Here is a 21,605-nt window from a genome sequence, read left to right on the forward strand (position 1 = left end):
CATGAGACAAAGTATATGTGAACTGCTGTATGAAAAGTGAATTTACTCTGTAAATCTTCACCCAAATCAAAAAAAAAAAAAAAAAAAAACTCACAGAGCATTTGATCTAGCAGAAGAGAAGTCAGAAAAAGAAATTATGCATTGCCTTTCTCATTCCTAGCAAAAACTGGTATTATTCAGTTTACTGAAAGATTTCATGTTTTTCCTTTCAAATATCATGCTCATGTTAGAATCTAAACTTCTGAAGAGGTAACCAGAGCATTTTGAGCAAGCACCATTTTTTTCTTTCTGTTGTTTAATTTTTGCTGCTCAAATTCCTGATGTTAGGCAAAATAATTTAGGAATACTGCTCTCTTTTCACCTCAGTAAATTTCTATAATGCATTATAAAGCAGAGGAATATTGCTGAAATTAAAAGGCTTGGATGAGGCATCAAATAAGTTTCTGATATGAAACATTCTATATCATAAACATAAATACATATAACTAACATAATAATTTGATATGGTGAAAATTTGCTATAGTAAATTATCTCTTAATTCTTACCTACAGGCTATACATTAAACTAATTTAATTAATTAAATTTAATTCAATATATATTTACTGAGAAATTTTTCAATGCAAACCACTATGTGTAGGTATTTAAACACATTTTGAAAAAGGGTCCTATGTTCCAGCAAGTGTTTATATACTAGTTTACCATACATATGTTATCTGGCAATGTGCTCATAAATAATTAATTCCTACCCCTTTGGTTTTTTGACTTCTTAGAATTGAGAAGGCGTTTATGGAATAATTTAGATAACTCAGCTCTCTCAAAAAGGTTATCTGAGGTCCTTGGAATTTATCTCAATAAATTTCTCTTTAATGAGTAGTTGTTCAAAGTCATTAGTTTCCCTACAGCCAATGTTTAATAATCTTTTAATGACTCTCTGATCATCTCTTATAAAATTGCTAAAACAAGCATAGAATGCTATTTTTTACCTTCAGCTGTAATAGGAATAAAAGCCATTAAATATAAAATTAAGTCAGGAACACTGTGATTAGGGGGTAGCATGTCCAAATAAAAATCATTATTTAAAAAGCCCTAAGATATACCTTCAGTAATAAATTAGGGGAGTACACAAAATAAATTTACAAACTTATCTGTATCCTTTGATTTAAGATAAGTTTTTTTTCCCCTTAATTAAAACAAAAAGCAGACAAACAATAGAACTTCTTCTCATTTTAAGCCATCATACTGTTAGAGTGATCATTTGTCTTTATGGAGGACCAACATTAAAAAAAAAAAAAAAAAAAAGTGTTCTTTGCTATTAGGAACTATTTTCTTTTGCCAGTTTACATTTATTTAATTTAATTTCTGTAGGGAAAAGCTCATTCCTTTGCATATGTTTAATTTACTCTGATTTTACAGTGAATTAAAAATTGGCCTTGGATGTTTCTGACTACCACAGTACTCATTAGCATGCTGGAAGCCAATTAATTCACCTGATAACATAATTTGCCATACATTATGTGCATTAATCATAGTTGAAAGAAAATCAGACTATAGTACAAGGAACCTACATCAAAAAAATATATTACTCCATACCCACTAAGATGGCTATAAATCAGAAAACTGGAAAATAACAAATATTAGTGAGGATGTAGAGAAATTGGAACCTTTATGTGTTGCTGATAGAAATATAAAATGATGTAATTGCTGTGGAAAACAGTTCAGCAGTTACTCACAAAGTTAAACGTAATCATTGAAAAAAAACTTACTGCCACGGAGTTGGATCCAACTCATAGCGACTTCTACTTGGTTTTCCGAGGTGTTATCACTATAGAAGTAGATTGCCCAATCTTTCTTCCAAGGAGTGACTAGTGGGTTTGAACCACCAGCCCTCTGGTTAGCAGTCAAATGCCTTAGGTGTCATATGACCCAGTAATTCCATTCCTAGGTATATACCCCAAAGACTTTAAAGCAAGGACTCAAACAAATATTTGTATAACAAAGTTTACTGCAGCTTTATTCACAATAACTGAAGGGGTGGAAACAATCCAAGAGTCCATCAACAGATGAATGGGTAAACAAAATGTGATATATACTTATAATGGAATATTATTCAGCCATAAGTGGAAATGAAATTCTGATACATGCTACAACATGGAGAAACCTTAAAAACATGTTGAGTAAAATAAATCAGACGCTAAAAGAACAAACAGTGAGTATATAATCCCACTTATATGATTTATCTAGAATAGGCAAATTTATAGAGACAAGTTTATGCAGGGTTACTAGGGTTCGGAATGGAGGGGGAGTGGGAATTATTGCTTATAAGGTACTGAGTTTCTGTTTGGGGTGATGAAAAACTGTGGAACTAGATAGTGGTGATGGTTACACAACATGGTGAAAGTACTTAATGTCACTGAAATAAGGGTTCAAATGGAAACTTTGTTATTTATATTTTATCACAGTAAAAAATGTGTGTGTATGTGTTTATTACTGTCTTTGCTGTTTAATAGGCTTGTGCCCCTTTATATCACTGGAGAACTCTTAAACCGACACCAGAAAAGGATCCTGTTGGTACTTGCTATGTAGCAATTCAGAATTTCAGTGCATATGCTGAATACTCTCCTTGTCGAAACAGTAAGTTGTTTTTATTTTTTGAAACTGAAATTTAACTTAAGAGCATGGCTGTTACAGATAGGAGTGCAGTTAAGCTTAAAACATAATGTTGCATAGAAAAGGAGATGGGGTAAAAGTTACTGACAGTCTTATAAAATGTCTTGCTCTGACATAAGGGTAGTCACAGAATTCTGTCGATCTTCTTTTGTGCTTTGGAAAATTCTTGTTTTCAGATACTCTTACTGGAATTTATTAGTTCCTTATTTTAGCCTTAACTCACAGTTCTTACTCAAAACTCACAACTCTCTGATTGACCGGCCCACTTGTTAATTGCAGGCATGGTGTTAATTAGCTTATTGGACCTGGGGTTTCTTTTTCTACTTCAGCTTTTTGTCTAGCCTGTGTTCCTAATGAGCTTTGCTTTCTTTGGCAGCTGTGTACTCCAGTTTTCTGCAGGATACACTTTTCTTGTCAAGGTGTTCAATCCTCATTTTTCAAAAAGTCTTTGTACACATAGAATCCAAGTCCCATTTGGCAGTTCTAGGAATCTTCTGGTGCAGCATCCTGGAAAGTAAGCCTGTGAATGCATCTTTTAGGGCATTGGCATTTTATCACTTCATCTTTGTGAAGTATCCAAACACTTTTGGGATAGAATTTTTCATTTTGTTTTATTTATCCAGAGTTCTTTTGTACACTTCTCCAGTTTTCTATGTACAATAAAGATTGTTGGAATTCGTTAGGAAGCAAGATATGGATTTTTTTTTTTTTTAAAGAATATTCTAGATAATTCATAAGACCCCACTGGGAAAAGATGTCTCTGGAAAAACATTCTAGTAATTGATTTCAGCCTACTGATTTTTTAAACTCAATTCCAAATTAATTTAATCTCTAAAACTAGAAGTAAACTTTTCCCATTTAACATGAATATATTTAAAATTCAAGATTAATTTGGAAAAGATAATGGAAAAACGCCAGAAGTAGAACAATGAGGATAATGTATGAGTTAAAGGTATTAGAGAGTTAACAAAGAGGCCACTAAGATTTAGAAGCCCAAAGAACTGGAGCTGGAAGAGTTTAACTTATGGTTTTGGGTTAAGATTTTGTCAAGGAGAAGATTATGACTTTCTGTTTAAAAATACTGAAATAAATCAAATGGTGCTTAATATTATAATAAATGTTGGATGAATAGCCTGTGAAATAAGGGTTTTATTTTCCATAGCTTTAAAGTAAGAGTTCTTTGTAGATAACGACATTCAATTACTTATTCATTCAATGTATGATTAGTGAGCCCAATGAGCACTAACTGTTCTATGTTCAGGGAATAAAGTACAGAACAATAGAGAGCAGACTCCTGTCAGTGAGGAGCTGCATTGTAAGCTAGACTGACAACAAACAAGCAAATAAATAGGTTCATAATAATAGGTCAGGTATGGAAAGAAAAGTATAGCATGGTAAGAGAGTAAAGAGGTTGTAGACAGGTGATGGGAAGGGCTTCTTTAAGGAAGACAGAGAAGAGACCTGTGTATAGGGAGGGGAAGAGCTTCCCAAGCAGGCAACAGCCAATAAGAGGCTTATTTTACTTCATGTTCTGTTCAAGGTACAGTGTTCCTGGAATAGGCAAGAAGTTAATATTATTATGCTAAAGAAAAAAGTAAAAGTAAAGCAGAGAAATAACCAATAAAAATCCTAGATTTATTCAGAAAATTAATGGCAGAGCTGAGATTCAATACTGATCTTGTTTCATCCACTTATATGCCTATCCATAACCTGTTTCTCAGGATTTGCTAAAGATGCATCCCATAACAGTAAATGCTTGTGGCTAAACAGACAAGCTTATCCCTCACATGCTTTCTGCTTTGATTATATATCAGGTTCTCTCTACTAACATCAAATATGATAGTTTGTAAAACTTGCCACTGGTTCTTGTTCTGCCTTTTTGCCTAACGGCCTATGTGATGTAAAAGCTCAAATTAAATTGTAGTCTGTGGACTATATAGACTACTAGGGCAAAAGCTGCAGTGAGAGTTTGAATCATTATCTGAAAAAATACAAATAATCATATGCTCACACCTTGAGTTGCAGTGAGCACATTATAGTGCCAATTGCGTCACTCTTTATTTTTCTCAATGGAAGAGTAGTTTGACCAAGGTTAAATGGAGCTGCTGTTGAGCTGCAGTATAGCTAAATAAATTGCCAAGCACTCTTTGAACTCTACTGAACACCCATGGTTTTCACATAGTCATAGTCTCTCTCTTACTACCAGTACTTTTTCCTCCTCAAATCATCCAAGGAGCAGACTTCCTGTCGTGTCTAATAAGGAGTTCACAGTTCATTAACACAAAGCCAACTTGTTCTTGAGCATATGGTCAGTATCACAGAGCAGGAACATCAGCAATATTATTTTCAAAAGGGAATCTAAAGAAGCGCCTCTCGGTAACTCCACACGACAACAGCTCAGTGTCACCAGTGCTGTGAGCAATATAGGAGTTAATCTGTTCATTCATATTAATGACCGACATGTAGCACTGTAGTCATTCATAATTCAGGTGGGGGATGGTTCACACACAACCTTCCATTCTACTCTGGAAGCCAACAAATAGTAGTACACGATTAGCATGATTCCCAGAGCCCTGAGCCAACTCAGGGATATGACTGTGAAGTTTACAGAGGTGCTGAAGTTCTAGGAAGAAGGATTCCTTCAGCTCTCACCAACTATCATTCAAAGAGAAAAAATTACTTTGTAAAAGAAAGAAACTTGTGCTTTATTATAATTGCTTCTTAAAGGCACACTTCAAGTTGGTTATTTTCTCAATGAATTTTATGAAAAAAATTAGTATTTTATCATAATATTTCAGTGTCCTGTTTTGAAGCAAAGCAAAATAAAACCAAAGAATCCCTTTTGAGTAGCTTACAATATTAAAAGTAAAAAGTCAATAAATTAAAACATAATTTTAAAACGGCTTTTGTATTTAAAAAAATTCAGTTTTCCAGGTTACACATATATGTTCACATAGTAAATATGTCACATATTCTTATAGATTTCTTGCCTTTTTTTCAAGGTAGTTAGTTTTTCTCACTAAGTATCAGTGCACCCCCTCCACCCAAGCCAGGGTTCAGAAATTAGGTCCTTAGAGTGTTACTCTAAAGAGTGTGTGAGTCCTAGTCTGGTCTGGACCAGCTAATCTCTGTGGGTTTTCCAATTCTTTGTATTTCTGTATGCATGTAAATATTTATACACGCAAACTTCTAGAAAACGGACACTTAGACGTTTGAGGCTATACAGATGAGCTTTTAGGGGATTTTATAGAATCCTTAACTAGAAACCACAAAACATAGCAAAAATAAGGAACAAATTTTGTTACAATATGGTGCATGAAGTAAGAAAGTATTTTAGAAAATAAAGGGAGCATCTGGAAAGAATGGATGACGACAGTGCTAAAATTAGCTAAGTAGTACCCAAAGGAAAGAAGGAACAGAGGCGTTCTAGGAAAGGCCAGCTCCATTTCAAAAAGCTTCACGAACAAGCACATGCCTAGCCTATAAATTTTTCCTGTGATGATGGGCATTTCCTTTACTGCCCTCCTATTTAAGTTTCCATGTAAAAATATCCTGATAAGAAAGGAGTCATTATTTACATGTCCATATCTCACTATGTTATGACTCTGATTCCCTCTAGTAACCACACTTTGGTTATAATTGAAGCACTTTAGAAATTGTAGTAACTCTTTATAGTAAATACCTGATCCTAATGGCCTAGAGAATTCGTATTACAATATCCCCAGAATCCACATGTAGGTTTCTCAGTAGTTTAAAAATCTGTACAATAAGGTCCTATTGGACATTCAGTTAGTAAGTTGTATTAGTTGTTGTTGTTGTTATGTGCCATCGAGTCGGACCTGACTCATAGCGACCCCTCCTTGAGTTTCCGAGGCTGTATCACTACGGAAGTAGATTGCCCCATTTTCCTTCCGAGGAGTGGCTACTGGGATCGAACCTCCAGCCTTCTGGTTAGTCAAATGCCTTAGGCACTATGTCACCAGAGCTCTGGGTGGACTCAAATCTCTGACCTTTCATTTAGCAGCTGAGTATGTTAAGCGTTTGCACCAGCCAGGGACTCTAACTTCCTAATAACAACAACAACAAAAAAAAAATCCAAACCCACTGCCATCAAATTGATTTTGACTCAGAGTGACCCCCATTTGATTTCCAAGGCTGTAAATCTATACCGAAGTAGATTGGTTCATCTTCCTGCAGAACAGCTGAAAGCCCCATCAGTGCCTCTAGCAGAAAGTGTCCACCCAGGTGTTCACAGGCTTTTTCTTTCTCAAGGGATTTCCTGTTAGGAAGAACATATCTGCCTTCCTTCAGAGACAGTGAATGAAGCGTAGACACATTGCTGCACTTCTAAAACTTGGAACATGGTTGAAAGATGGAGATTCTATTTCTTCAAACAAGCATGAATTGTAATACCCAATGTAATAACTCCAAGGAGTGGAGTATTATTTCTGTTGATCTTAGTGTAGCATCACATTGATAGCTAGGGCAAGAAAATAGATTATGAAATGTTTAATAAATTGTTGGGAATGAATTTTGAAGATCAATATAAAATATATATTCATCATATTAATTTTAGAAGTCTAGAGAGAAAACAATGAGAATATGCTGAATTGGTTATTAAAATATATATTGGGAATGACATTATAATATTTATATATTTTGATCACTCCAGGCAATGCTGATCCTGAAGGCCAGGGTTACTGCCAAGCAGGATTTAGTCTGGATTTTTATAAGGTGACTTTTCTTTCTTATCTTATAGCTGTTATGTAATATCATTTTGTTTATTTGATTTTTTTCACCTTCTGCTTCTCACTCCCACACCTCCCCAAAGAAAAACAACAAAATAACCTTTAGCCTGTTCTAGCAACTTTTTTTTTCTATTTGCACTTTACTTTTGTTAAAGTAACCCATACTAATATATGCACATGGTAGCCTACTAAATAGTACAGAAATACATAGATGAAAAGCATCCGTTTTTCTTCTCATCCCTCATTTTTAAGTGAAACTCTCTGAAAAACTCACTAAAGAAATGTGTTTCTATAAAAGATCACAAGAATCTATAAATTGTTTTAACCCTTACCCCAAATCGAATTAGTTTTACTGTGAAAATTCATATATTTTTATACAAAATTAGAAGACAGAGGTGCTTCATAAGAATGTAGGGGGAGAGATTCATCAACATATGAACTAAAAAATTTCATCAAGGCATGAGCTGTTTTACCCTCTAGCCTTGTCTGTTCCTGCCCCCACTCTTACTGAAAGTTAAAGATGCTGGGTATGAGGCTGTAAGTGGAAGAGAAAATGTTTATGTCTACAAGTCTGGAGTTTTTGTTCTCTCTCCTGGGAAGGGGGTGGGTTACAGATGTATGAAAAAAAAAAAAGTAGGCATTACTGTGGCCTTGAGATAAATTAGAACCGAATTTTCTTTTATTGCAAAAGCTCAAAAGACCATGTCTGCTAAATTGCACAGCATTAAACTTGTAGATGTTTTGTTTACCTGAGACAGTGCCAAAAAGCTGAATTCATATATGTTTCAAGGGGGAGAATACAACTTCCCTAAATAGAGTCAAGTTAAAATTATTTAAACTGGTAACACACCTAATAACCAACAGCAAAAAGGGAAAGAAAATAATTAACCCCCATAACGCAGATTATAGAAAAGCAGGAAAAAAAACCCAAACCCACTGCATGGAATAATTCCAACTCATAGCAATGCTATAGGATAGAGTAGAACTGCCTCATAGAGTTTCCAAGGCTGTAAATTTTTATGGAAGCAGACTGCCTATACTCAATTCACTGTCCTCGAGTTGAGTCCAACTCATAGCAACCCCTCCTTGGGTTTCCAAGGTGGTATCTCTATGGAAGCAGATTACCCCGTCTTCCTTCCAAGGAGTGGCTGGTGGGTTTGAACCGCCAGCCTTCTGGTTAGCAGTCAAGTGGCTTAGGCACTATGCCACCAGAGCTTCCTGACTGCCTATGTTGTTGTTGTTGTTGTTATGTGCCATCGAGTCGGCCCGACTCATAGCGACCCCTCCTTGGGTTTCCGAGGCAGTATCACTACGGAAGTAGAATTGCCCAACCTTCCTTCCGAGGAGTGGCTGGTGGGTTTGAACCGCCAGCCGTCTGGTTAGCAGGCAAGTGTCTTAGCCACTATGCTACCAGAGGCTCTTTTTTAAAATTTCTTTTTTATGTTAGCAAAGTGTTATAACAATGCTTATTAATAATACTTTATCATACTTTAAAATTGTTTTCTCCCCCCAATTATTGTTGTTGTCTTTGTTTCATAGAATGGAGATCTTATAGTAGGAGGACCTGGAAGTTTTTATTGGCAAGGTATGTTCTATTTGCAGAGAAGAAATGCATATTGGTTATTACTAACAGGAAGCTGAAGCAGAAGTAACTCAAATATTAATTTTTTATTGCTTTAATTTTCCATCCATATTTAAAGTTTCTCAAATGAATGAAGCATTATTTCAATTTACATTTTATTATGTAAATAATCTTCTCAAATACTACTGAGACTTAGCAATTCATTTATCCAACAAGTGTTTATTAAGGATATGGCAGACTTTGTGCTAGATGCTGAGAATACAACAAAAAGTGAAAGCAGGCTTTGTTCCTACCTTCATGGAGTTTGGTATCTGGTATACAGGCATTCATTGAATATTCACACAAGTACATGGGAAACCGCAACCATGATACAGACTCTGAAGGAAGGGTTTATCGTGATAGAGCCATGAAAGTAAAGAGGCTTCTCCAGGTTGGCTGCATACAGGTGTGTGCTTTGTGCATTGAACATTGACCCAGGTGGAGCTGAAGCACAACCTGTGCCCTGCTTACAGAGCTATGAACCCACCCAGTACAGGACAGCATCTGTCTAGAGGGGATGAATTTTTCTAATTCAGTAGCAGCCAACTAGTTAGGAAGCAAGGAAGCAATCCTGAACTGAGATCTGAACCTTAAATAACAGTTAATTAGGCAAAGAGGGGAAGGGCTATGTGCAAATTTTCCTTGGCATAGAGCAACACTTTATGAGTATTTTATGAGTGAGGGTGAGAATGGAGGAAGGCAGTGTGTCCAGAGTTAAGAGAACAAGGCTGGAGTGGCCTGATGGACTGTAGTCTGGCAGTCCATGGGATAAATGGTTTTTGGCAGGCCAAGAGATAATTAGTTTTGTCTTTATCCTATGAGCAATGGAAAACTACTGGTGGATTTTAAGAGTCTAAAAAGATAATTTTTCCTAGAGTAAGAATTTGTTTTTTTCTCCTAAGAATAATGAGAAATCATTGGAAAACTTTTTGCATGATGTGGTATGATTAAATTTGTGTTTTGCAAAGAGTACTCTGGTTGTAATATGGAAAATGAATTGGAAGCTGACCAATATTAGTGAAGTGGTTATAAAGTTATAATGTGCAAAGATACGGAGTTAGAAAGCTAAAAGGGAAGAACACACTAGCCATCTCTCAAGCTGAAGGAACTGAAGAAAAAATTCAAGCTTTGAGTTGCAATATTGAAGGATTCTATGGGCATAATATTGAATGACACAGTAAATATCAAAGGAAGATGAAAGGAACACATAGAATCACTATACCGAAAAGAATTCTTGATGTTTAGCTATCTCAGGAGGTAGCATATGATCCAGAACCAATGATATTGAAGGATGACGTCCAAGCTGCACTGAAGGCATTGGTGAAAAACAAGTCTCCAGGGATTGACAGAATGCCAGTTGAAATGAATGCAGTGCTGGAGGTGCTCACTTGTCTGTGCCAAGGAATTTGGAAGATGGCTAAGTAGCCAACCAACAGGAAGAGAATCATATTTGTGCCTATTCCATCAGGATACAAAAATTATTGAACAATATCATTAATATTACCTGCAAGTAAAATTTTGCTGAAGATTATTTAAAAAAGAGGAAGAAAAAAGTTGCTGCAGTACATTGAAAGGGAACTGCCGGAAATTCACTCTGAATTCAGAAGAGGATGTTGAATGAACAATATCATTGTTGATATCAGTTGGATCTTAGATAAAAGCAGAGAATACCAAAAAGATGTTTACCTGCATTTTATTGACTATCCAAAGGCATTCTACTGTGTGGATCATAATTTATCAATTTTATTGTGAAGAATGAGAATTTTAGAACACTTAATTCTTTCTACTCATAAAGAACCTGTACATAGACCAAGAGGCAGTCATTTGAACAGAACAAGGGGATAGTACATGGTTTAAAATCAGGAAAGGTGTGTATCAGGGTTATATCTTTTCACCATATTTTTCAATCTGTATGCTGAGCAAATAATCTGAGAAGTTGAACTATGTGCAGCATCAAGATTGGAGGAAGATTATTAACAGTCTGCAATATGTAGATAATACAGCTTTGCTTGCTGAAAACAGAGGACTTGAAGCACTTACTGATGAAGATCAAATGACATATTGCATTGCTCAAACATGCTGCAAAAGATCTCTTAAAAGTGTTAAAAAGCAAATACGTCACTTTGAAGACTAAGGTATATACCTGACCCAAGCTATGGTATTTTCAATTGCCCCACATGCATGTGAAAGCTGGACAAAAGAATAAGGAAGACCAAAGAAGAATTGATGCCTTTAAATCATGATGCTGGTGAAGAATATTAAATATACCATGGATGGCCAGAAGAATGAACAAATCTGTCTTGGAAGAAGTACAACCAGAATGCTCCTCAGAAGTGAGGATAGCGAGACTTCATCACACATACTTTGGACGTGTTATCAGGAGGGACAAGTCCCTGGAGAAGGACATCTTGCTTGGTGAAGTAGAGGGTCAACGAAAAAGAGGAAGCCCCTTGATGAGATGGAATGACACGATGGCTACAACAATGAGCCCTAACATAGTAACAATTGCGAGATGGCACAGGACTAGGTAGTGTTTCCTTTTGTTGTGTATGGGGTTGCTGTGAGTCAGAATTGACTGGGTAACACCTAACAACAACAATGACAGTTGTAAAGTTATTATAAGGTTATAAACTAGTTATAAGTGCATAAGGTAAACTAGTTATGAGGTCAGGTTCTTAAAGTGGTGATGAGCAGCTGGAAAGCAGGAGACAAATATTTAAGAGATACTTAGAGAGGAAATAAACAGCCTCCATGATGGGTTGGATATGGAGATGAGCGAAGGGAGTATGTCAAGGATATTTTTCTGACATTTGCAACTGGGTGGTTGTAAGTGAATGCCACTCATTGAGCTAAATAACACTGGAAGAGAACCAGGTTTGGAGTAGGGTAGAGAGGGACGATTATGAGTTTCTTTTGGATGTAGTAAGTTTAGAAATGTTGAGAATTGAAGTTTTCACGTAAGTATTTAAATGTATGGGATTAAGCTCATAGGAGATATCTAGACTGAAATATTTGCTTCACTATCTAGTGGTTATAACTAAGTGAAGGGTCTGAATGGGATGCCTAAATAATAGAATGAGTTTGGGTATAAAGTTTAGGATACAGATAGCGTAGAATCTGAGAGAGATGAATAAGGTTGAAGGAGGATGACTCTTTGTTTTTCTTTTAATGGAGGAGACCTGATCAGGTTTAAAGACATGAGACAGATCCAGGAGAGGTGGACTTATAATCAAATTTTATATGAAAGCACAGTTAAGTTTAATTAAAATATGTAATTATTAATATCAAATAATTAATATTTGTCTTTAAAATTTCTTTTATAAACAGAAAATGGATATATTTTAAGCAGCAGATAAAATAAAAATTATTTTTATATTAAAAAATATTTTCTTCTAATTCAATTAATTATTTTTTTCCTTAAATTGAAAAACTATCGGATACAGATGATTTGCTGAAAATTAGCCATAGTGAGTACATATGGAAGGATTTGTCTGAGTTAAATAAAATGTTATTTCAGGCTAATTATTATAGTGTTTATAGAAGCAACTAAAGGAAACAAGCAAACAAAATAGGGGATAGGATGGTATTATGCTTTAAACCAAGGCTGAATGCCAGAGAAAATTGGCCAGTTCTACAGAATGGCTCAGAAACTCATGTCTAAGTACAATTGTTTTAGTATCAAAGCTGTCATTTCAGACACAGTCATTTGGAATATTTATGGCTTCATTTTTCTGGTGGTGTTCCATTTTGGACTTCAAATAGAAAAACAGTGGGAATTATGTGGGAATTCCCACCAAAAATAATTTGGCTTTAAAATTAATAACAAATGATAGTTCAGAAGGACTTTTGAAAGCATTTCTCCTAGTTTTCTCCCACAGAGCATGAGATCACATTTTTCCTTTAGATGTCCATATTGAGAATGAGAATGCATGTGAATTGCTAGATAGCTTTTAGATACTTGCCTACCCCAATACAATAATATTTCATGATTTCTGATAGTGACTTTATTTGGGAGAAATTAGCCAAAGTTCTTACCACATCCACACTAGTAACCCTGGATTCCTTTTTACTGAAATTCTAGATCTCACTGGATGTTGCTGCTTTCTATTGTCATAATTTCATGCTCTAAATATACATTTTAGCATTAAAAGTAAATGGCTCAAAGATTGTGTAATTCCTTCCTTTTACTTAGCTATATGTTTTCTGTTAAGTGAGTCACGTGGATTTCACACGACATTTGTACTTGTGGGAACACAAACGTCTTAGACTGCCAATGAAGACTTTGATTCTAATACCAAATATCTTATTACCCAATCTTGTAACCTTAGAGAATGCACCCACACTCTTTGGGCCTCAGTTTCCCTGCCTGTAAGATGCTATGTTTTGGCTAGATGATCTCTAAGGTTCCTGCTAGCTAAATTATTCTAGAATAAAATTTAATCATGGAACTTTTGACTCCAACTATGTTCACTATTAGATAGTTTTATCATTTGAAGGTGGAGAAGGTATGGTAAAGGTAGAAGAAAGATAGATAAAATTAAATAGTTCATCTTGGTTCATCTCTCCGAATGGAAAGTACTACCCAACTTCAATTAACTACACCTTGCATTTCTAGTGTCAGCTGGGAAAAATCATCAGCTAAAATGAAAGCTACTGCATGATAGTTTTTGAGGGAGACATTCTGGGTCTGCCATGGGAGGGCCTGCCCATTGCATTCATTCAGTTAATGTGTTAATTTGTTTAAACACAGGTCAGGTGATCACTGCCAGTATTGCAGATATCATTGCCAATTACTCATTCAAGGATATTCTAAGGAAATTGGCTCGAGAAAAACAGACAGAAGTGGCTCCAGCTTCTTACGATGATAGTTACCTTGGTGAGATCCATTGCTCAAATTATCTTTGGCTTCTCAAAAGATAAGCATATTAAATGTAGATGCAAATTTTATTCATAACTTGTTGCTATTGTTGATTGTTGCCATTAAGCTGGTTCTGTCTCATGACGAAATTATGTATAACAGAATGAAACAGTGCCCTGATATTATTTGCCGCCTTATGCCAATTTTCTTTTCTTAGTTTAGAGTGGACTAGATTTCTTAATTATCTTTTGTTTTTAAATAAGACTATTGATTCAGTCATTATATATAACCTACATGTTTGAGCAGTTATTTTATAGGCACCAAAACAGTCTCTTGCACATAAATTATTTCATCAGTAGTAGATATTATGTAGTGAGTCCTGGTGGTGCAATGGTTAAAACACTAGGCTGTTAGCCAAGGGTTGGTGGTGCCAATCCACCCAATGGCTCTGCAGGAGAAAGAGCTGTAGATCTGCTGCCATAAAGATCACAGCAAAGAAAACCCTATCGAGTGGTTCTACCCTGTCACATAGGGTGATTGTAAGTCAGAATTGACTTAATGGCACCTGACAACAAAACGACAACAGATACTATGCATTAGAGGGGCTGCTACCAATCCAACAAGAGACTTTGCAATTGTTGAAATGTCCTCAAAATTTATTGTATGTATATTACAAAATGTCATGTCACTACTAATACTTCCCACATTTGGTGCCCTAGTGACATTTCAATTGCTTGATGATAACAAAATTTTAGTTTTATTTTGTCAGCATATTGGCACATCATTGAGCAGCTTAATTACATTTGTCAAAAACTATCTTTAAAGGAAGTAGGAAGTAGGCCTTGCTGGTGATCAGAAACAGCGAAATCTGAGCACAAAAGATATCTTTCAGAGTACCATGTCTGATCATGATGAATCAATAACTCTGAAAGTGCAGGAGCCCCCAAGTACACCTTAAGGTAGACTATGAAGCATTTGTGCTTTGAAAATCAATCTTGAAATCCAATTTTGTGGCTGTGCTTCAACTGAAGATCAATAGTAGAAGATTTACTGTGCTTACAGGATTTAATATAAAGTATTCATGTTTGTCTGATTAATTTTTCCATTTATAGAATTCTGTAGTTTTAGAATGTTTGTAGAGATTTCTGAACAAAGCAGTACTCTGGTAGTTCTTTCATTTTTCTAGATGTAAGTCATTTGTCAAATCTTCAAACCTGTGATTAGTTTTGTTTGATTTTTTAAAACAGGATACTCAGTTGCTGCTGGGGAATTTACTGGAGACTCTCAGCAAGGTGAGAGACATTACGGAGTTAATATCATTTATAAAGCCTAGGAAAATGGCTTTTAGGGGTGGGAAGGAGAAGGAAAGTGGAAGTCATTATTTAGGGGGCACTACTGGCGGTTCAAACCCACCAGCCACTCCTCGGAAGGAAGGTTGGGCAATCCTACTTCCGTAGTGATACAGCCTCGGAAACCCAAGGAGGGGTCGCTATGAGTCGGGTTTGACTCGATGGCACATAACAACAACAACAACTAAGTTCCTGTTAAGGAGCTCTGGTGGCATAATTGTTAAGGCATTTGCCTGCTAATCAGAAGCTCAGTAGCTGCTCTGTGGGAGGAAAATGAGTTAATCCACTTCTATAAAGATTTGAGTCAGAATCCACTGTTAAGTTTCTATTAAGGGTGATAGAAAAATTTGAAAGTGAAAAGTGGTGATCATTGCACAAATTGATGAGCCTAATTAATGTTGCTGAATTTTACATGTAAAAATTGTTGAAATGGAAGATGTTTTGTCATATATATTTGTACCACAATTTTAAATAAATAACATGAAACTCCCCACCGAATTCCAGCCCAAACTCAAAATGACAGAACTAACTAATCCCAATTCTCATATATGCCCTTACCTTTCTGTCTTCTGTACTTTACTTTGACCATCTTCTGTATTAAAAAATCCTCTGATCCTATATCCACCCTCATCTTTCAGTGTCCGAATGTTGTTTTTTTTTTTTTTAAGGCCAGTTTCAAATAGTATTTCCTCCAGAAATCTTTCCTTAGCATCATTCTGTAAACTCCTCTGTCATCTAATTTTTCCTTCCTTTAAGGCATTTATCATTTGTTCATTCATTTGCAACATATATTTTGAGTGCCTTAAGTCAGGCACTGTGCTAAGTGTTGAGTACACAGAGAGGAACAAATGCTCCTTCATCTCAGAGTCTCTGATCTAGTGGGGCTAACAAGCATAAATAATAATTGCACAACTAGCAATTAGAAATTGTAGTAAGTGGTAGGATAACATCTAACCATAGAAAAAAAAAAAGAGCTTTGATGATGAGTTAACATTTAAAAAGAACATGAAAGGATGGAGGTAGGCCAGACATAGGAGCAGACTTTCACATTGCGAGAAGTGTAGAAGATTGAAATCTCCAAGATGACAGTTTGACTGTCAAGTCTTTAAGAGTGAAAGTGAGATGACATAGGGTTAAGAAGGGAGGCAGGTGTAAGATCATGCCAAGTCTTATAGATCATGGAAACCAAAACCAAACCCACCATTCTCAAGTCCATTACGATTCATAGTGGCCCTATAAGACAGAGTAGAACTGCCCCATATGGTTTCCAAGACTAAATATTTACAAAAACAGACTACCTCATGTTTCTCCTGTGAGAAAGCCTTTATTTAGCAAGTTCGAACCACTGATCTTTTGGTTAGCAGCCAAATACTTTAACCACTATGACACCAGAGCTTCTTAGATTATGGAATGGACTCTGGAATTTATTCAGAATATAGTGGAACTCATAAAGAACTTAAGCAAATGAGTAAACATAATCCAATTATGCTTGTGATCTAAAAAAAAAGAAATCAAGCTGGTTTTTTTGTGGAGACTTGTTTGGGGGTGCCATAGGAGAAGATTGGTATTACTTTTAGTAACTTTATGTTCATGTTTAGTTCCTTGAAGGCAAGATCTTTGTGTTCTTATTTATCTCCTCCATAAAGACTAGACCATGTTTTGCATGGAATAGATTTATATGAGTGGCAGCCTGATAGAAGGAAATGAGTTTTGTCTTTGGAGTTAAGGCCCACATAGGTTCAAATCCTGACTTCACTGATTCTGTGTCCTTAGGGTATGACAAGGGAGCTCTGGTAGCATAGTGGCTAAGGCACTTGACTGCTAACCAGAAGGCTGGAGGTTCAAACCCACCAGCCCCTTCTTGGAAGGAAGATGGGGCAATTACCTCCATAGTGATACTGCCTCGGAAACCAAAGAAGGGTCGCTATGTGTCGGGTCCGACTCAACGGCACATAACAACAACAGGGTATGACAAACTCATAATACTTAACTCAGTAGATTGTAGGGTATGACAATCTCATAATACTTAACTCAGTAGATTGTTCTGAAGATTGTATGAGATAAAATATGAAGAAATACCTATCATTTACAAGATGTAAATGGTAGCTTCTACTGTACCAGTAATAAATGTTTACTAACCGTGTTAATCATCCATCAGTATTTCCCAATTCTCTTCTTTCTTTTATTTGAACACTAATTTCTTTAAAATATAAATGTTTTAACTAATTCACAAATAATTCAATTAAGAGTGAATAAAATATGACCATCTTTAGTGTAAACAGAGATTTTATATTGGTTCTATAATTAAGTAAAGGTTGAAAATAACGTGATACCTCCCTTGAAAGAACACATTCTTTTAAACTCAAGATAATTCTTAAAGGATCTCTCTATTATTTTTACTTTAAGCCATTGAAAAATGGCACAGTGGTTAAAGCATCCAACTGCTAACCAAAAAGTCAGCAGTTTGAATCCACCAGCTGCTCTGTGGAAGAAAGCTGGGGAAGTCTGCTTCTGTAAAGGTGAACAGCCTTAAGAAACCCTATAGGGTAATTCTACTCTGTCCTATAGGGTCACTATGAGTCAGAATCAACTCAATAGCAGTGGGTTTGGTTTTGGGTTTATTGTTGTGGTTAAGACCCTGGTGTGTGGAACCAGACTCCTTGGTTTTAAATACTAATAATTATCTAACCACTAACTCTGGGAACTTGGACAAGTTATCTAACATCTCTGTGTCCCTTAAATCCTAAAATTTAAGAATGATGGTGATAATAGTATAATCTACCTCATAGGGTTCTTGTGAGGATTAAATGTGTTAACCCTATATAGACATAAAACATAGTGCAATGCCATACGTATATTAAGAATTATTAAAATATTTGCTATAATGAGGAAGAACACTTGGATTAGGGGCCATGAGAGATAGAATTAAATAACTTGTAGTTTTAGAAAAATCAAGGCTTACAATCATTCACTTAGTGATTTAGCAAAAGAAAGTGAAAAATGTGCCAAATAAGCTTTAAGCATGGCATCAGAGATCTTATTGGAAAGCTCTAAAGAATAGCATGGGTTCTGACCCAGTGAAGATAGTGATGATATACAATAGCACATCATAGGGAAAGATAGTAGAAAGAATCACAATTTTCTATCAGATTGCAGAAATATTAAGAAAATGTATCCAAGTTTTAAATTATTCAAGGATATCTGAAGTAAAGGCACTATCAAAGAACATTATTTATTATTATTATTTTTTTTTAAATTGTGATTTGGGTGAAGATTCACAAAGCAAATTCACTTTCCATACAGCAGTTTACATATACTTTGTCTCATGGCATTGACCACAGTTTACCACAATGCAACAGCTCCCCTCCCACTTCCTCCCCATAGTTACCTCTTCCCTGTCTCCATCCCTCCATGGACTCCTGCCCCCTGAGCTGTCTCCCTGTGCATAAGCAGCCCTTCTTTCTCCCATGATTGTTCTCTCCAAAAAGAGTATCTACTTGAGGTAAAGGTCAAAGAACATTATCATCTGTTTATCCTCAAGCCAGAGTCCAAAGCTATGTTCACTATTTACTTAGATAAGGGCATGACAATCCTATGAAAATAGTGAACAACTTGATGTTCTCTGGATGAGAATTTCTTAATACAATTTCCTTGGACTGCTGTTGGGGGGCTGGTATATGGATGGGCTTCATTGGATATGAACTCTTAGAATTTATATGCAGGATTGTTTATGTACAATGGAATACTATGCAACACTAAAGAATAATGTAGAATCTGCAAAACACTGCATAATGTGGATGAACTTGGAGGACATTATGCTGAGTGAAATAAGTCAATGACAGAAGGACAAATATTGTATTAGCTTGTTATTGTGAAAAGTCAAGTAAAGGTTTCTATATGGAAAGAAATTTTCTTTTTTGGTTACCAGAGGTGGGAGGGGAAAGGAGGGCACACTGTTAGATAGGTAGAGACAAGTATTGATTTGGGTGAAGAGAAGGGCAGTGTACCAAATGTGAGTGATCAACATGGTGGCATTGAGGAAGAGGAAGACATAGAGAGGTACATGGGAGATACAGACAACAAAGATGAACCCTTTTGCACACACAATACTGCGTTGTCAGTGAAGGCAAACATGGATATACAGGTGGATAGATGGGTGGTCAGGCTGAACTATTAGGTATGCCTGCAGTGGGGAATGAGCTCAAGACCATGTATAGGGTTGGGAGACAATGTTTCTACAAGTTGGTATGTTCTATAAGAATTCCCAGGTATATAGTAGAGCTGACAAGGGACAAGGTTGTAGTCACTTCTTGGCCACAGCCAGCTACCCACAGGGAGTGAGTAGTTGGACCTGTGGGCTCAGGACCATAGTCGCAGGGGACATCAAGCTCAGTTGGCATAACGTACTACACAAAGCATTGCTCCACCTCCTACTTTGGCAAGTAGCAACTGGGATCTTAAAAGCTTGCAAGCAGCCATCTAGATGCAATTATAGGTATCTCCTTGTCCAGAGCAAAGAAGAATGAAGAAAACTAATGGTGCATGGAAACAGTTAGTCCAAGTGACTGGTACATTATGTGATCCTCAGTCTATATGACTATGAAACCAGAAGAACTAGATGGTGCCCTAGATGGTTTCACTAGAGTGAAAGCTGGACAAATCAGAGTAAGAGGTTTAACCTCAAACTCACATGCAGACCTGAGAAGCCAGCCTTATGTTAGAGGCAAAGACTAAAGGCAGTGGATAATGAGCAAAGATAAAGCTCAAAGTATGATTTTTGTTCTTCTGTTGCCCGTAGAGTAAGTAAAACTAAATGGAAAAGCAAATGCAAAATCCTAACTTCACATTTCCAGCCCTCTATAAAATGATTAAAGTTCCTAGGTGGTACAAGCAGTTTGTACTTACCTGGTAACTGAAAGATTGGCAGTTTGAACCCACCCAGAGATACTACAGACTAAAATCCTTGGCAATCTGCTTCCATAAAGATTGCAGCCAAGAAAACCCTATGGAGCAGTTCTACTCTGTAACACCTGAGGTTGCCATAAGTCAGAATCCATTAGTGCCTAAGGCACTTGACTGCTAACCAGAAGGCTGGAAGTTCAAACTCACCAGCCACTCCTTGGAAGGAAGGTTGGGCAATCTACTTCCATAGTGATACTGCCTCAGAAACCCAAGGAGGGGTCGTTATGAGTCGGGTCCTACTCGATGGCAGTGAGTTAATAACCAACATGATGGTTATTGATTAAAAAATGATTTGGAAACAGATATGGTAATGGTTGCACAATGTAGTGAACACAATTAATCATTGAATTGCACATGTGAAGAATGTTGAAATGGCAAATGCTTTGTTACATATATATTTATCACAGTTAAAAAAAACCACTGTCTTTATCAATGATCTGTTATATAGCTAAAATATATATTGCCCCTCTGAATGACTATGTTTATCCCCAGAATTGGTGGCTGGAGTTCCAAGAGGAGCACAGAACTTTGGATATGTGAGTACTGAGACTATATTATATGGTATTTTCTTGTATATGCAAAGAAATGTATTGTTTGATTTTTCTTTTAAGTCTTTTTAAATACCATTTAATGTAAGAGTGACTCTAATGAGCCCCTCCTATTGATTTGTGCTGTTTGCTTACTAAAAAGGAAGGGCACTCCATTAAAAAAAATCATCTTTGGGAGCTCTAGTAGCATAATGCCTAAGGCACTTGACTGCTAACCAGAAGGCTGGAGGTTCAAACCACCAGCCTCTACTTGGAAGGAAGACTGGGCAATCTACTTCTGTAGTAACACCACCTCAGAAACCCAAGAGAGGGGGTCACTATGAGTTGGGTCCAACTCGATGGCAGTGTGCTGCATTTGTTTCTACTTTTTGATTTATCCAGCAATCTCTATTGTTTATTTTATATTACATGATAATTTTAAAATTAAAAAAAATTCTCCAATTCTATGTTGAATGACGTAACCTCTCTAATTTCTATGATTTCAGGTTTCAATCATTAACTCTACAGATATGACCTTTATTCAGAATTTCACTGGTGAACAGGTAAGACCATTTTAACATCAAATAATTCATGTCATAGTAGTATACTATATTTAGTTCAAGAAATATTTATTGAGCCCTGGTGGTGCACTGTTTGAGCACTAGACTGCTAACCGAAAGGTTGGCAATTTGAACCTACCAGCCCATTCCACAGGACAAAGATATGGCAGTCTGTTTCTGTAAAGATTTCAGCCTTGGAAACCCTATGGGACAGTTCTACTCTGTCCTCTAGGGTCATTATGAGTTGACATTGACTTGACAGCAATAGTTATATGCTAGAAACTGTTCTTGGCACTGGGGATATAACAGTACA

The 21,605-nt window shown here is 36.3% G+C and overlaps 1 protein-coding gene across 1 annotated transcript in view; it reads left to right on the forward strand.

Moving 5' to 3' along the window:
* ITGA8 (integrin subunit alpha 8) overlaps window positions 1-21,605 on the forward strand; it is a 330,607-nt gene that overhangs the window by 52,878 nt on the left and 256,124 nt on the right. The window contains exons 4-10 of the mRNA XM_007956731.1: window positions 2,508-2,631; window positions 7,340-7,401; window positions 8,955-9,000; window positions 13,787-13,912; window positions 15,142-15,186; window positions 20,698-20,741; window positions 21,239-21,295. Coding sequence (XP_007954922.1) covers window positions 2,508-2,631; window positions 7,340-7,401; window positions 8,955-9,000; window positions 13,787-13,912; window positions 15,142-15,186; window positions 20,698-20,741; window positions 21,239-21,295 — 504 coding nt within the window. The remainder of the gene's footprint in view (window positions 1-2,507; window positions 2,632-7,339; window positions 7,402-8,954; window positions 9,001-13,786; window positions 13,913-15,141; window positions 15,187-20,697; window positions 20,742-21,238; window positions 21,296-21,605) is intronic.

Source organism: Orycteropus afer, unplaced genomic scaffold (assembly GCF_000298275.1).
Source record: "Orycteropus afer afer isolate SDZICR_OR568_19922 unplaced genomic scaffold, OryAfe1.0 scaffold00655, whole genome shotgun sequence".
Lineage (NCBI taxonomy): Eukaryota > Metazoa > Chordata > Mammalia > Tubulidentata > Orycteropodidae > Orycteropus > Orycteropus afer.